Source organism: Tenrec ecaudatus, chromosome 3 (genome assembly GCF_050624435.1).
Source record: "Tenrec ecaudatus isolate mTenEca1 chromosome 3, mTenEca1.hap1, whole genome shotgun sequence".
Lineage (NCBI taxonomy): Eukaryota > Metazoa > Chordata > Mammalia > Afrosoricida > Tenrecidae > Tenrec > Tenrec ecaudatus.
The window spans coordinates 153,600,674-153,615,796 of NC_134532.1; the positions used below are offsets into that span (position 1 = coordinate 153,600,674).

Here is a 15,123-nt window from a genome sequence, read left to right on the forward strand (position 1 = left end):
ATAAAAGCATTTCCTGCTGGAAGTAGTTGGCAAATGGGTCACTAACAATTCAACTGAATGCAGCACATCTGGCAGTTCTGATATCGCTAGAAGAGCTACATACACAGGTTCACCTTGGAGGCTTTCATGAAAATTAAAAAACCCTGTTATAGAAAAAATAGTACCTAGTGGAAAAATAAAACCCTACTGGGCATGTGGAGTATGTTCTTCCAAAGAATAGCACAGCGAAACTCAGTATCAGTATGTTTGCAAAACCTATTGTATAATATCACTGCACATAAGTAAATGCTATACAGTATACCATGCCTCAAGTTATTAAATATATGTACTACCTTTCACTTGGATGCATGATGTGTAAATATATTAAGGTTTAGTTATGTTTTCATTTTGTAGTCACTTGTGAAAAAATAGCCAGTTGCACAGCATGATGTTGGCTTGACATAACTTGTCAGCAAAGGATTAAAAACATATGTAAATTCAAAACTTTACATACTGTGAAGTAAAATATACTATTTTGATAGCTCTTCTGTCCATGTCTTTGCAACTCCCACTAATGACTGAGTGGGACCATACAAACAGTGGGCAAAACACTCATAGTGTGGATTGGTCGGTTCTGACATTCCACTGTGTGTATTAAGAACAAGTCATCTCAGAAGCAGTTAGAGCAATTTTGTGACCATCTGCTTTCTTTTCGAATGGGGTTTTTCTGTTCTGTCATTCTTGTTGGTTTTTGTTTGCTTCCTGTGTTTTGTATGACTTTCTGTATATGAAATCCAGATAAATAAATCTAGAGAGACCTAGGGGCATGGCAGGGGAGGCTGGTGGGAAATGGGGGCCTAACAGCAAGTACAAGAAGAAAATGCTGACTTTGGTGATGAATATACAACTCTTCTGAATATGATTAACTGATTAAATTGCTTGACAGGTGAATGATTTTGAAATAAAGATGAGCCACCAGTGGGGCAGATTTGAGATCCCTGCCGAAAGCGGTGGAGGCGCCAAGAAGGCACACTGCTGAGATCATGAGACTGTGAAGCCCGTGGAACAAAGCAGATGCTAAGGGACCATGTGACTTAGGGGCTGAGGGCCAGAGAAAGACATGGCCGCTGGCTGAGACAAGGAGCTGCTTGAATAAAAGTCACTTATCCTTACTCTTTTCTGATCCTGATTTGTGACAAACTGTTAACGTCCCTAATAAAATCCTCATAATTGTGAGTACTGTCTGGGAGTTCCGTGTGGCCACTGGGAGGGACTGTCAAGCCCAGCAGAAAGGTGGAGGAGAGGAGGAATCGCTGCCATCATAGTAGGGTGAAGGAACAATTGGGTGTGGCAGAACGTCTTGTCTCGTGGGATCAGCTTGGGGAGGTATGGAGGGGAATTTCCTTCTTCCTCATGCTGGCAGAGGAAGTCAGATGTGGTCTCCCTGCCATTTCTTCAGCCATTTATCATTTAAAAATTCTCTTCCTTAATACTTTTTACCTAGGTACCTACTGTGTCTGATATTAATGTAACTATATCAGATTTTTGGGGGGGTCTCAATTATTTTGTTTTTTAAATTTTAATCCCCAGTGTCAGCATATTTAGAGTATGTCTCTTGGAAGCAGCATTTAGATTTACTTTTTCTGTTTAGGAACAAGTCAAGGACACCCACCATTACTTCTAGTCAACAAATTATTGGATAGAGTCTTAGCCAATTTTTCTTCTCAATTAGCTCGGTCATTTTATATTATTATTTTAGTCACAGCAAGCATTACCCTAAAACAGAACAAGTAAACTCAAGTCCACAGGCCAATTCTAGCATACTGTCTACATTTGTGAACAAAGTTTTCTTAGAACATAACCATATTCATTCAGTTATATATTGTTTATAATTGCTTTTGCTGTACAATAGCAGAGCTAGATAGTTGTGATAAAGTACATGTCGTCTATGAAACACAAATTATTTATTATTACGTTCTATACAGAAATTACCAGCCTTGCCCTTAATTAAAGTCAAACAATAACTAAAATACTTGTATTTCTTCCCAGATAATCTATGGCCCTCAGATATGTAAGAAACTATGCTAGCCTCTAGGAATATAATGGGAAGCAAAACTAACAATCCCATGTCCTCGGTGACTTTACAGGATGACAGAGAACAAGCACCATATACACTCAAGTATAAGCTGACCCGAATATCAGCCAAGGCATGTACTTTTACCACAAAAACTGCATTAAAAAACGTGCTGGGAAAAACTCAGCTTATATTCGAGTATCTACGGTATGTCTCTCTTTTTTTCACAAACACTCTTTTAAGTTTTCCCAAAGGGTAGTATAAGTTGTTGTGAATGTGTGGGGTAAAGAACTTAACCACAACACAAAGATTCTGCTCTTTGTCCTGGGTCCCTAACGGACAGTCTCTAAAACCTTGGAAGTGCCCCAAGGATGAAGTGTTTTTTACCCATACAGGCTCCAAAAGCAGAGGGTATACCAGGGAGTTCACTCAGGTGTAGCAGGCTGGCCCTACCAGAAAGGCCTACTTCCTGATAGCACCTTACTTCAGGGGTGGGGCATGATTTGATCAATCACGTCTATCTAATGCAGCTCCAATAAAGGTTTAGACATAGAAGCTCCATGAGATTCCTGACTGACAAAAGACATTTGTTTATGAAAACAATTTATCAAGGGTTTACAAGGGTGGGAGGGTGGCAAGGGGAGGGAAAAGAAGAGGAGCTGATACCAAGGACTCAGTGGAAAGACAATGTTTTAAAAGGATGACGGCAACATATGTACAAATGTGCTTGATACAACTGATGGATGGATTGTTATAAGAGCTGTAAGAGCCTTCAAGAAAATGATTTATTTTTTTTAAAAAGATACCTATTCTCAGAAGTATGATACACTCTTTTTAGGATACAGTAGCTTCATACTAAAGACCCTTCCAGACCCCACTCTTACGCCCTCTTCTTGATGTTGGTCCCGATTTATATTGTTTTAATAAAATTATAATTGTTAAATATAGGGCTTTCCTGAGTTCTGTGCGTTCTTTTAAACATCGTCCAACCTGAGGGAGTAAGGAACTTCACGTATCAAAAGCGAGGAGGGATCTTGGGAGCCTCTAGGCTTATAGATGTTATATTGAGGGCAGAGACAAAAACAAAACAAAACAACACTCTGCCATCAGGTTAATGTTAAATCATAGGGACTGGGTAGAATTGTCTAAAGGGGTTTCTGAGACTATATCTCTTTATGGAAGTAGATAGCCTTATCTTTCTCCTACAGAGGAGCTGGTGGCTTCGAACTGCTGACCTTGTGCTTAGCAGCTCAAGGTGTAACTACTATGCCACCAGGGCTCCTCTGAGGGGAGAGGGAGCCTCTAACTTTGTGGTTAGGCATTCAGAAGCAAGGAGCTGAGGTATGCTGGGGCCTCCAGAGCCTAAGGCTGGTGTTGTGCCTGTAGGTATACTGAGAACCCCCCACTAAAGCAAAAATAAACAAAAGAGCAGCTCAGAAATGAAGGCATCGGGAGGATTGTGACCTGTACCCTCAGATCTGGCCCACCCCTGATGACGTGAGCCAGAAGTACTTAATGCATCTGCAGTAGAACAGTACCTAATAGAAGGACTGACTGCAACTGAGCTTTACAGGAAGCAAAAATAGCTTCCCTCTGGGCCCTTTATGATATAAAACAGAAAGAATAAAATTAACTCAAGGGAACCCCAAGGAGTGTTCCAAGCACTGAAATCTCTGTAGCTAGATGATAATACCCTTCTGCCTACACTCTTCTGGATAAAAACAGATCTTTAAAATTTTTAAGTATAAATAGGGAGTAATTTTTCATAGGGTGACTTTAAAAGAGTTCTGCCCTATTCCTTCCTAAATAAGCAATTCTAAGTAAACTTTTTATCTTGTTAATTACCCACAGGCAACACTATGCTGGTTTAATGCAGACTTTCTAGGACTGCATGAAAAATGAAATTACTTTTAAAGGAGTCAAAGTTAATTGCTGATGAAAGTGGAACAGCATGAGTAGAACAGCAACTAAATTAATCCTAAAAGTTTTCCTCTGCCCTCTCACTTCTCAAGCCTTTCTAAGCAATGACTTTGTAATAACAATTCTCAAGCTGTCTCCACGTGACACAGTGGGAAACCTATGACTTTTGAATAATCAGATCTTAATTCCCAATCCTACGCTTCCTACTCTAGTTACCTAAAATTCCCCGAACTTATGATTGGCTTTATTAAGGACTGGAAATAAAACAGAAAAGGACATTTCTTAAGTGCCTGCGATAAAGTGGGCATTTAGTAAGTCTTAGTTCCCATCTCCCAAACAACATATGGCCTCAGGACTCTGTGCCATATAAATTATTTACAAACCATCCACTCTGCTTTTTCCCAGAACTCTGAAGCGTCTTTCTGTCTTCACTAAGCACAATGTTCAAATCCAGGCTATCTATATTCTGGCTGTGGAAACAGTTGCTGAATAGCTAAAAGATTTCCCATTTTCCACCATTTCTCTTCATCTGGCAAATGTACTGAAGCCAAAGGCCATTAAGATGCCAATCCTATCAACAAATTCTCTTCCCTGTTTTATGTAACCAAAATGTTTCTCATTACATCAAGTGTCATCTGGGACTACTGCCATAAAAAAAAGAGCACTTCAGAGGATAGCACTATCAAATGCTATAATTTCAAGGCAGAATTCTACGTTCTAAGGAGATGCTATAATGTTCTAATCCAAAGCAATCTTTGGAATAGGAATATGGCATGCTTGTGAACTTTCAGAGTTCTCAAAATCCTTGGAGCTTCAGTAGTACAGACAATTCTCACAAATGAGACTGAAAGGAAATGGGACAGAACATGGTCATCTCCTTTTATACGTGAAAGTTTGAAGTGCATGTAGTTCAAAAGCTCTACACTGTGGTTCCTTAGGTTTTTAAGATTACCAGATCCAAAAAGTGGTCCTGAAAGGCACAGGCATGCAAGAACAACAAAACAAAGGCTATTCATACACACTGGAAATTTATTCTACTCAGTCTTTGAGTGCTACCCTAACCAAACCCACTGCCATCAAGTACACTGCAACTCTACAGGGCAGAGCAGAAACACTCTAGGGTTCCAGAGACTACAAATTGTTCTCCCATGGTTTTGAACCACCAATCTTTAGGTAAGCAGATCAATGGTTAACCCCACAGAACCACCTTTTAAGTAAAATGGATCTCACTACATAAAGCAAAGAAATCACTTCCTTTCATTGGTAACCTAAACTCTATGGAGTCAAAGAAGATACCCACATTAATAGTAAATATTCTTTTATAAATGCTGTCACATTATAGTTTTAAAACATCAATCAAAAAAATTAAAACAAACATATTAATCCTCCTACCTTCCCAAAAGTTATCAGCAGGTGCTAGCATAATTTACAAAATCCATGATATGCTTAAATGGATAATAAGATGCTACCAATTACAAGAAAAATATGGTTTCACTTTCCCTCAATCAAAACATAGACATTTACCCTGGGGACGCAGGTCAAGTGCCATAGAGCACTGGGACATTGAATCCTGGATCTTCAAGGTGCACAGCATGCTCCGAAGACCGTTCCAGAGGGATTCATTCCGGAAACCCCACTAGGTGAGCTAGACTCTACCTCAAACACACCTGTAATCTGAGGATTTAAGACTGAAATTACAGTGTGTGAAGGAGCAAAAGAGAGCCATACCAAGAGCACTGAACTATCGGTAGGAGGGTATTTTAATGCATCACTTGCTGTATCTTATTCCAGCAGACTTGTGATGGACATTGTCGGTGAATATTATTTTAAGTTTAGCCCAACAACCAACTCCCATTATTTGTGTAAATAGCATCGAGTCATGAAAGGATTTATTCGGTTCTAGTGAATAATTCAGGTATTGCATTCTGTAGTCAGCCTACACTTATTCCTTCTCCCTCTCTCACAGTGTTTTAAATGTTAGTTATCTATGCTTTTCATTGTTTTACACCCCAACTTACTGAGCTGAGTTAATTTCAACTTCTAGCACCCTGTAGGACAGAGCAGAAATTATTCCTAGGGTTTCTGAGGCTACAATCGTTATGGAAGGCTTCTTCATTTTACAGTTGAAAAAACTAAGCCTAAAGTGATTCATTTTTTTAAACAGTTTTATTTGCATTCACTCTTGTATCATACAAGTCAATAATTTAAATACATTTTAAAGGGTATATATTCATTTTAAAAATATTTCATGTTCTAATTTTTTTACTTCCATTTACCTAATTTTCCTCCTCTCAATCTTTGTTTCTGCTTTAAAATAGACATTGACCCATATATATGGTGTACGTGTATACATGAACATGTGATTTATTTAGATTTTTAAAGTGACAGAATACTCCAGGGTGAGACTCTTCACTCCTGGGCTAAACTGTGGTTACACACTGGGCTGGTAACTGCAAGGTCAGCAGTTTGAAACGACCAGCGGCTCCAAAGGAGAAAGCTCAAGCTTTCTCCTGCTGTAAAAAGTTAGCATCCCGTGAGCCCACAGGGGCAATTCTACCACGTCCTAGAGCTGCTATCAATTTCTGGTTTAAACCAACTGTCCATAGCCGAGCAGCTAGTGAGTTCAAACCACCAACTCTTCTCAGTTAGCTCTCTTTATTAAAACCCACCGTGCCACCAGTCCTCCACTGAATAAATTCATAACATTACATATTCATATATAAAATAACTGGCTAAAATTGGGTTGAAACATCATTATATTGTGATATTTGTGATTATACTATGATATTGCTAACTCAATCCTAAACAGCAACAGTGAGGTCTTTGATCTACTTAAGAACCGACTGAAATGAATTGGCCACTTACTATTGACTGCAACCCACTCATTTAGATCTTCCCCCTCAGGAAGCATGACAGCCATCCGGAGGTTGCCGCTGCCAAGTGTGGCTTCTGCATGTTTTAAAAGTTCGTATTGGTGAGATCCCTCTGGAATGTTCTTCTTTGGCTTAAAAGTTTTAGATGAGCGACTACCACTGTGAATAAGAGAGAGAAAGGTGTTTCAATATTTAATTCATGACCTTTAATAGTCTAATATATTGAGATAAATAAAACAGAAGTAATGGTGAATATCCTCAAATAAACAACAAATATACCCCCACCCCCCATTAGCATCAGACCTAAGCTGTATAAATTGAATGCTAGCAAAATAACTGGGGCAGTACGGTGCTCAATACCTAAAATTTTCTCTACATTCAACACCTAAAACCCTTCTCTGCATTCGCTACTACATAGGTGAAAAATGTTTTTAGCAACCTATAACTAATGGCTTTGCACATTAATGATTCATGACTACAGATTATAATATATAAAAACAAAAATACTTCCATGATGATTTTTAATTATTTTCTATCCTTTTTACCTATCATGTCTTTTATACTAATAAAAATAAAATACAATTTACTTCTTATAGGAAGCATAAGAAAACACACATATAAACCCAACCGCAAGAAATTACATGTTATTTTTCCCACTTATAAGCAACACCAACAAGCTTAATCCTGAAATTCTTGGTTAAGTACATAAGTAGTCACACATCACTATGGTTGCTTTGCACAGACTTCTGAACATTTTTATGTATTTGAACTACAAATACACACATCACTGAAGTGAGGCTTACAACTGTTTGAACAGCTCCCTAAGCAATGACTTTTTCAACTGTGCTGCCGTTATTATCAAATTGCATTATTATTACAGACGTTTCTTCTAAGTACTTCCTTTCTTTTCTTATGAAAAAAAGGTGTGAGTGATTATCCATTGGGCTGCTAACAAGATTAGTAGTTCAAAGCCACCACCTGCACCAGGGAGAAAGACTAAGCTTTCTCCGTATGCCACAAAGAGCTGGTCCTGGAAACGCCCCTGGGCAGCTCTTCCCTGCCCTATCCAGGGGCAAAGGCCAGGGAAGACTGCATGGCACGGAGGGTTTTGCTGGTTTGGGTTAAACAGGAACTCTTCATAAAGTTTCATGAAGGCCTGCAAAAGCAGAGACCTACTGTCGGGAAGTGGGGGTGTGGTGAGAGGGACGCTAAGTGATGTTTTTTCTGAAAGAGGATGGCAAGCCAAATGACATTTGAGAACTGTCCCCGCTTCACGAAAAGAATTACCCAGCACCCCCTGGCAATTACGTGTTTGTACTACAGCCCAAAAAGTACAGGTGTCTGCTTTTGCAAACCCTGTGGATTATTCCAACACCTCCCAGGGGGGCAGCAGTATCAACCACTGTGGTCTACATGAGGAGGAACCTTGGTGGCAGAGTAGTTAAGTGCCGAGTTTCAATCCACAAGGTCAACAATTTGAAACCACCTGCCTCTCTGAGGGAGAAATACACGGCTTTCTACTCCCATAAGCAGTGAGTCTCTGAAACTCAAAGGGGCTGTTCTACCCTATCATACAGGGTCAGTATCGATTAGAGCAGCAGCTCTCAACCTGAGGGTCGAACAACCCTTTCACAGGGGTTGCCTGGTTCATAACAGTAGCAAAATTACAGTGATGAGACAGCAAGGAAAATCATTTTATGGTTGGAGGTCACCACAGCAAGAGAAACTACATTAAAGGGGTCACAGCATTAGGAAGGTTGAGAACCACTGGACTAGAGGACAGGGAGCTTGGGTTTTTTATTTTCTTGTTTTTGTCTCCAGGAACGACTGCCCCCTACACCTTGCAGCCAGAAGGACTAGATGCCTAGCTACCACTACTGAATACTGTAATCCAGAAGTCATGAAAAAAAATGGGAGAAAATATGGACTAGAATTTCACATTCTTTATTTTAAAATCATTTTATTGGGGGTTTATACAGCTTTTATCAGGATACATACATACATAGATTGTGTCACGCACATTTGTACATATGTTGCTATCACATTTTCAAAACATTTTCTTTCTACTAAGAATTCAGGCTCACTGGACACCTATTAAATCTAGAGGTATCACTGAGACTATTGGCCTGAACTGCTCTTTAAATCATGAATTAGAACTCTCTTCCTAAGTCACCTTTAAATAGTTTAGCCCTTAAAGCAAAAGTTGTCACCATCTATTATTACTTTAAAAAATTATATATTAAAGACTAAAAGGCAACACCTATTTTAAAGCACAGATGAAAAGGTTCAGGGGAAGAAAGATTAAGTAAATCAAACAACTAAAGCATGAAATCTTCTTTAAAAAATGAACCTAAGCCTTAGGGTTTTCGAACTATAAAATGAGAATACTAACAGTATTTCCTCATAACATTATCAGGAAAGTGCAGTCCCTGGAGGACCTCATGTTAGGTAAAGTAGGGAAAAGAACAACCCACTGCCAAGTCAATGCCAACTCATGGCAACCGCAGGGACAGCGTACAACTGTCTCATGGATTTCAGAGATTGAAATGCTTTACAGAAACAAGAGAGACTGGCACTGTGGCTTCAAACTACAGGCAGCAACAATGACTTTTCACAGAACATCCTGTGAGGATGGCATAGGAGAGGGAGGGTTTCACTATGTGGTACACAGGCCATGAAGAACCTGAACAGGCACTAAGAGCAATCAATAGCTGTAGCATCTCTCTTAGCTGAAGTGAGAAGAAATAAACAATTTTATAGGAAGTACTTAACAGTACCTGCCATTCACTCAGAGGCTTATCAGCAAATCTTTGGCATCATTGTAACTCCACTTGGTTGAAGAATTAGAGAATGAATGTCATGGGAAGTTTCCCAGAGGTCATGGTACTTGCTGAAGGTCTTTTTAAAAAAAAGGTTTAGAGTCTTGGAACCCCCAAAAAGGGTTTCTCTGAGTTGGAATCGACTTAATGGCTGTTATGTTTTGGTTTGGTTTGGTTTTTGTTTAGGGCCACTCACAGAATTAGTCAGAACTAGGACCAGGACAGAAAGTGGAAGATGGATTTGAGATGACCATATGCTCTTTTCTTGGACTCTTCCTAAAAGTTACTAGTAGAGCAAATTATATTATACAAATGCACAAATAATAATCAGGAAAATTGAATCACAATTATATTTTCCTCTGATACTTATTATTTCATGATCAATAAGCACATTATACTTAACACATCAGGGGAAATGAATCTGTATTTATTTATTATAAAGAGATCATTCAATCTACTTACTATTTAATCTTACATATTTAGATACCTTAGTCTCTATGAACATAGTTATCCAGAAGAGGGCCCTCAACACCACCTACACAGAACTTGGAAATCCACAATTCCTTAACTTCTACTCACTTTCATGCTTTGAATATTAAATATCAAAGCAAGGGAAAGAACTAACTCATAATCATAAAAAAGATCAGTAGCTGTCAGGGTCCAGGGAAGGGAAAAGTGAACGAGTAGAGAAACAGAACAGGGACACTTAATTAATGAAATGTTCTTTATCTTGATTTCTGGTAATGATTATGCAGATTTATAGATTAGTAAACACTCAGCAAACTATACTTCTAAAATTGGTGAATCAGAATGACTCTGTGGCACCACCACCAACAAGCCTGATTAGATAAAATGAGGTGGGGTAGAAAAATAAAGCTGGGGTGGGGGGGGGGGCGCAAAGAATGAAACCCAGTAACAGCACGAACAGCATTTTCTGTATTATCAAAGAACACAGCTGGGATTTTCAAAATTAAAAAGCAGTTGCTCCCATTACTGTGATAAAAGGGAAGGTAGGATAGTTAGCAGCATGTACAAGCTCCAGGGTAAGCGTGGCACTTCAACAGCCACCACGGGGGAGCAAGAACAGGGAAGAGAATCCATCTCTGCTGAGCCTTTATTTTCCTATCAACAGTCTTACCAGGAAAAAAGTGGCAGTTTCACCATAAACAGTCACCCTGAATACTGGAAAACTGAATACTGTTTTTCCCCCTTTGTTGTTTTGTTTCCCCTTGCAGATACAGAGTAATACGGACCAAACAAACTGACACACTCTAACAATTGCCAGTGCTAAGAAGAAAAACTTAAGTGTACTGTGTTGCTAAACACAGTGATCACACAATGAAAATAAACATGGACTCTAGGATAGCAAATACCCAAAGCTACTCAAGTTCTAAGTTGGACTGGGGAATATAAGCAAGGCTGAAGGAATGAAGGCCAATAAGGAGATTCACAGAGATCCAAAAAAAGAGCAAGGAGCCTGGTTAACTCACTCAGCTGCCAAAAGGCTGGTAGTTTGAATCTACGAGGCACTCCATTAAGGAAAAGATCCGGCAATCTGCTCACTAAGATTGACAGTCTCGCTAGAGGAAACCCCAGGAGGCGGTTCTGCTGTTTTAAGATCACTACGAATTGGAATTCACTTAAGGGCACACAACAGTAGGCATTAGAATAGACGGCTGCATTTTGACCCTGGAAAACATAATAGCTCCATCTTATTCAGTACTCTAACCACACATCTAGTTAAAGGTATATGTAGGAAACAGGAATAACTAGTTCATTATGAGTATCTTCTTCATCTGTAAAATGGGAATACTAATATCTACCTTACTGGGTGTGGCAGTCACCTAATCTGGTGTCAATTAAGGATTAAGAGTGTAGGGATGGAGTCTAGGCTGCCAATCTGGAAGATAGCCGATGAGACTTCTACTGTGTGGGCATGGCCTGAGAATTCTGGGAAATCTGGTACTTCTTCCTTGGAGGCAGAAGATACCTCTTTCTCTCTCTGCTAATCCCTGGGAGACATTGCAGAAGACAAGCCACATGGCTGCAACCAGACCTCGGAAGCCAGAGAAGCCACAGAGAGACCCCTGCCAGCGCTGAGATGTTTCCAATGACACTGGATCCAAAGACTTTCTACCCACTGGCCTGTTATCTTCTGTATTCAGCTTCACTGCATATGTTTTGTGAGTCTGAAGAGGACTTTATAGATTGATATCAGAAATATGGGCTAATATCAGACTTATGGACTTGATCTGGATTGGGCTGGGATGTGTTCTCAATCTTCAGATGCTCTTGTATATAAATCTCTTTCTTATACATATGTGTCCATGGATTTGTTTCTCTAGTCTACCCAGACTAACACACTGGATTATTGAACTATGAGGTGAAAATCTCACTAACATTAGTTCTTTTTCCTCCACTTCTATGAATCCACCAAGAGGTACTTGGGAAAAAAGGCCAGAGGATCTACTTTTACCAAGTATAGTTGTACACTGAAATGAAAGGAGTTGCCATTAGTCAGAATCAATTGCATGACAGTGGGCTTGCTTTGCTGCTGTTCATTTGAGAGTGGGAAAGAGTGAGTGAGTGAGTGGCGTATGTGTTTGCCTCCTCCTTTAGATATCAACCTGCTTTTTATCAGTAGCTCATCTAATAGATCTAACTCGAATACCTATTGATTGATAGCTCTAATCACTTCTGGTAAAAAAAATGCCTACATCAGGAGGGTAATGATAATTATAAAATCAATATGAGCATAACTGGGAACAGACTTTGGAGACTACCAAAGGCAGGACAAAGAAGGGAAGAGAAAGTAAGAAACTAGACAGGGAGGGATGTGCCCTTGGTGTAACGGAGGCAGTAACTCATAAGAGACAGAAAAGTGATGAAGGGTACACTTGGGAAAGTGTTGATTAGTCATTTAAACCATTGACCACAGAGTCGGTGTTCTGAAATGTAACCCCCACCGCCACCTGTTACAATTTTAAAAATTGACATCTCTGCACTCTCATTTTAATTCTCTCATAATGTATACGCTATAATTTGATTTATTCTATAAGTGGCAAAACTGAAGCTTAAAATGCTTGTCACTTTAAAAGTGTGTCACTTTGTCTACATAGCATACAATTCGATAGTTGAACCAAACTCAAGAATATCTAATATGAAAGACTTTAACTTGAGCAAGAGACATAACAATAGAACGATACTATTTTCTAACTAAGGAACTTTGGTGGCACAGTGGGTTACACATTCGGCTGCTAACCACAAGGTCAGCAATTTGAAACTACCAGTCACTATACAACAGAAAGATGAGGCTTTCAAGTCCCATAAAGATTTAGTCTTAGAAACCCACAAGGGCAGTTCTATAGGATCACTGTTAGTCAGAATCAACTTAATAACAGTGCGATATCTAACCCCAACAACAAACTTTCATATTTAATCATTTTAGATCCTTTACAGTCCAGCCTTACTTAAACCTTGGCTAAAAAATGGGTCAGTGAAAGCAAGCCATCTCAGCAATTCTAAGAAAGCTTACTCTTCCTATTGATGAGAAAGATCACTTTTATATTTTTAATAACTAAGTAGGTTGTGATTTCCTCACAGGGTTTAAAGTAATTTAACCATACTCTGAAAACCAAAATGCACTTCCTTGTAATACAAGGACGCTGATTACTTACAACTTTTTTTCAAAGTAAAGGAAAAGAATTTCCCTTGCCATTTAATACAAAACCACAGCCCATTAGGAGGGTGTGCAGTAAAAGATCAAGTCATCAGCCTTGGCAGTAATGGAGCAATCTTTACGTCAGACACAGATCTCGGGTTAACTAAGAAAAAGATTGGCCCTCAACTACTGCAACACACCATTTAACTACAAATATGGGCTTGTAACACAATATTTGTTCCATATAATCTGTGATGAAGCAGTTTTGTGATCTAAATGTTAAAAATTAAGTTTTTTATAATAAAGCCAACTTGACTAGAAAAAAATACCAAAACAAAGTCAGGTAGTCCACTGCTTTTTATCTTATGTAATTTTAACTGAACATTGTTTCCACTGGTTAATTTCTACTCCACCCTGAGATTCAGTTCAGTAATCATTTTTCCCCGAAGCTTCCTTGAAATCCCAAACTAGAAAAAGGGTTTGTTCCTTCTCGGTGCGTACACAGGAACCTACCACATGCCTTGGTTTTGTAATGCACCACAAATCTCCCAAAAAGAAGGAAGTTTGAAGTCTACTACACATCTACGGGATCTAGCATAGAGTCTGGGTCAGAACAAACCTCATTAAATGTCTATTGAGCTAAACTGATAAAGAGGTGTACAGGCTCAAAATTCAATAGTGCAGCAATATTTGTTGAGTAATTTCTATTTTGAGCTTATACAAATAGGTCCAACTACAGTATCGTCAATAACAGTACATGAAGACGAGTCAAAAGTTCATGGAAAAATTCCATTATCTTTTCAATCTATTTTTCAGCTATCTTTTGGAAACTCCTTTATCCTATAAAGCATTAGTTTCACAGGGGCAGTTCTGCCCTGTCCTCTAAGGTCATTATGAGTCAGCATAGACTCAATAGCCATGAGACTGGTTATGTTGCCAGTACATGGTGATCTTAGGTCTAGTAGAACCAAACACTGCCTAACCGTGTACTATCTTCATGAAAGTAAGCATGTAGTGTCTGCTGCTCTGGTTATTGTGCCAACCCATCTTACTGGAGCACTCTCTTCTTTCCATGGACCCTCTAATTTATCAAGTATGCCTTTTCCAGCAATTGGTCTTCCTGGTTGATACGTCCATAGTAAGTAAAGCTGAGGATAACTACTCAATTCTAAGGAGTTTTCTGATTGGTTTGTTTTCAAATAGATTCGTTCATTCTTTTGGCAATAAAACAACAACAATAACAAAGCACCACAGAGTTGATCACAACTCCTAGAGAGAAACCCTACAGAAGTGAGTAGACCTGCTCCCTAGGGTTTTCAAAGCAAGGGTTATGGGAGCTGAAAGTCTTGAACCTCCGATTTTGAAGTTAGCAGCCCAATGTGTTAACCCATGATGCCACCAAGGCTCCGTATTCTTTTAAATAGCCCAAGGTAATTCAGTGTTCTTCACCAATGCCACAATTTGAACTTATCGATTCTTCTCTTTTCCTTTTCACTACCAATGTTTGCATGCCTGAAAGACCATGACTTGGATTAAATGTACCTTAGTAATCAAAGTGATTCTTAATACATACACATAATATAAACATTATTTTCCAAACTAATGAAACTGAACGAATAGAATTTGTTCAACACAGAATTACAACACAGGACTACAAAACTAGATTCACCGAGACAATAAGAATGTTTAAACTTTTAGGGCCCTCAATTTCAGGGCACACACGAAAGCCCTGGGGGGAAACAAATCATAATGTGTTTCCATGGTCATGTTTTCATAAAAATTACAAAAGTAAGATGG

At 39.0% G+C, this 15,123-nt stretch overlaps 1 protein-coding gene across 2 annotated transcripts in view; it reads right to left on the bottom strand.

The window, feature by feature from the left end:
* MOB1B (MOB kinase activator 1B) overlaps positions 1 to 15,123 on the bottom strand; it is a 65,554-nt gene that overhangs the window by 25,614 nt on the left and 24,817 nt on the right. For both annotated transcript variants that reach the window (XM_075544226.1, XM_075544225.1), the window contains exon 2: positions 6,839 to 7,005. In XM_075544226.1, coding sequence (XP_075400341.1) covers positions 6,839 to 6,893 — 55 coding nt within the window. In that variant the 5' untranslated portion in view covers positions 6,894 to 7,005. The remainder of the gene's footprint in view (positions 1 to 6,838; positions 7,006 to 15,123) is intronic.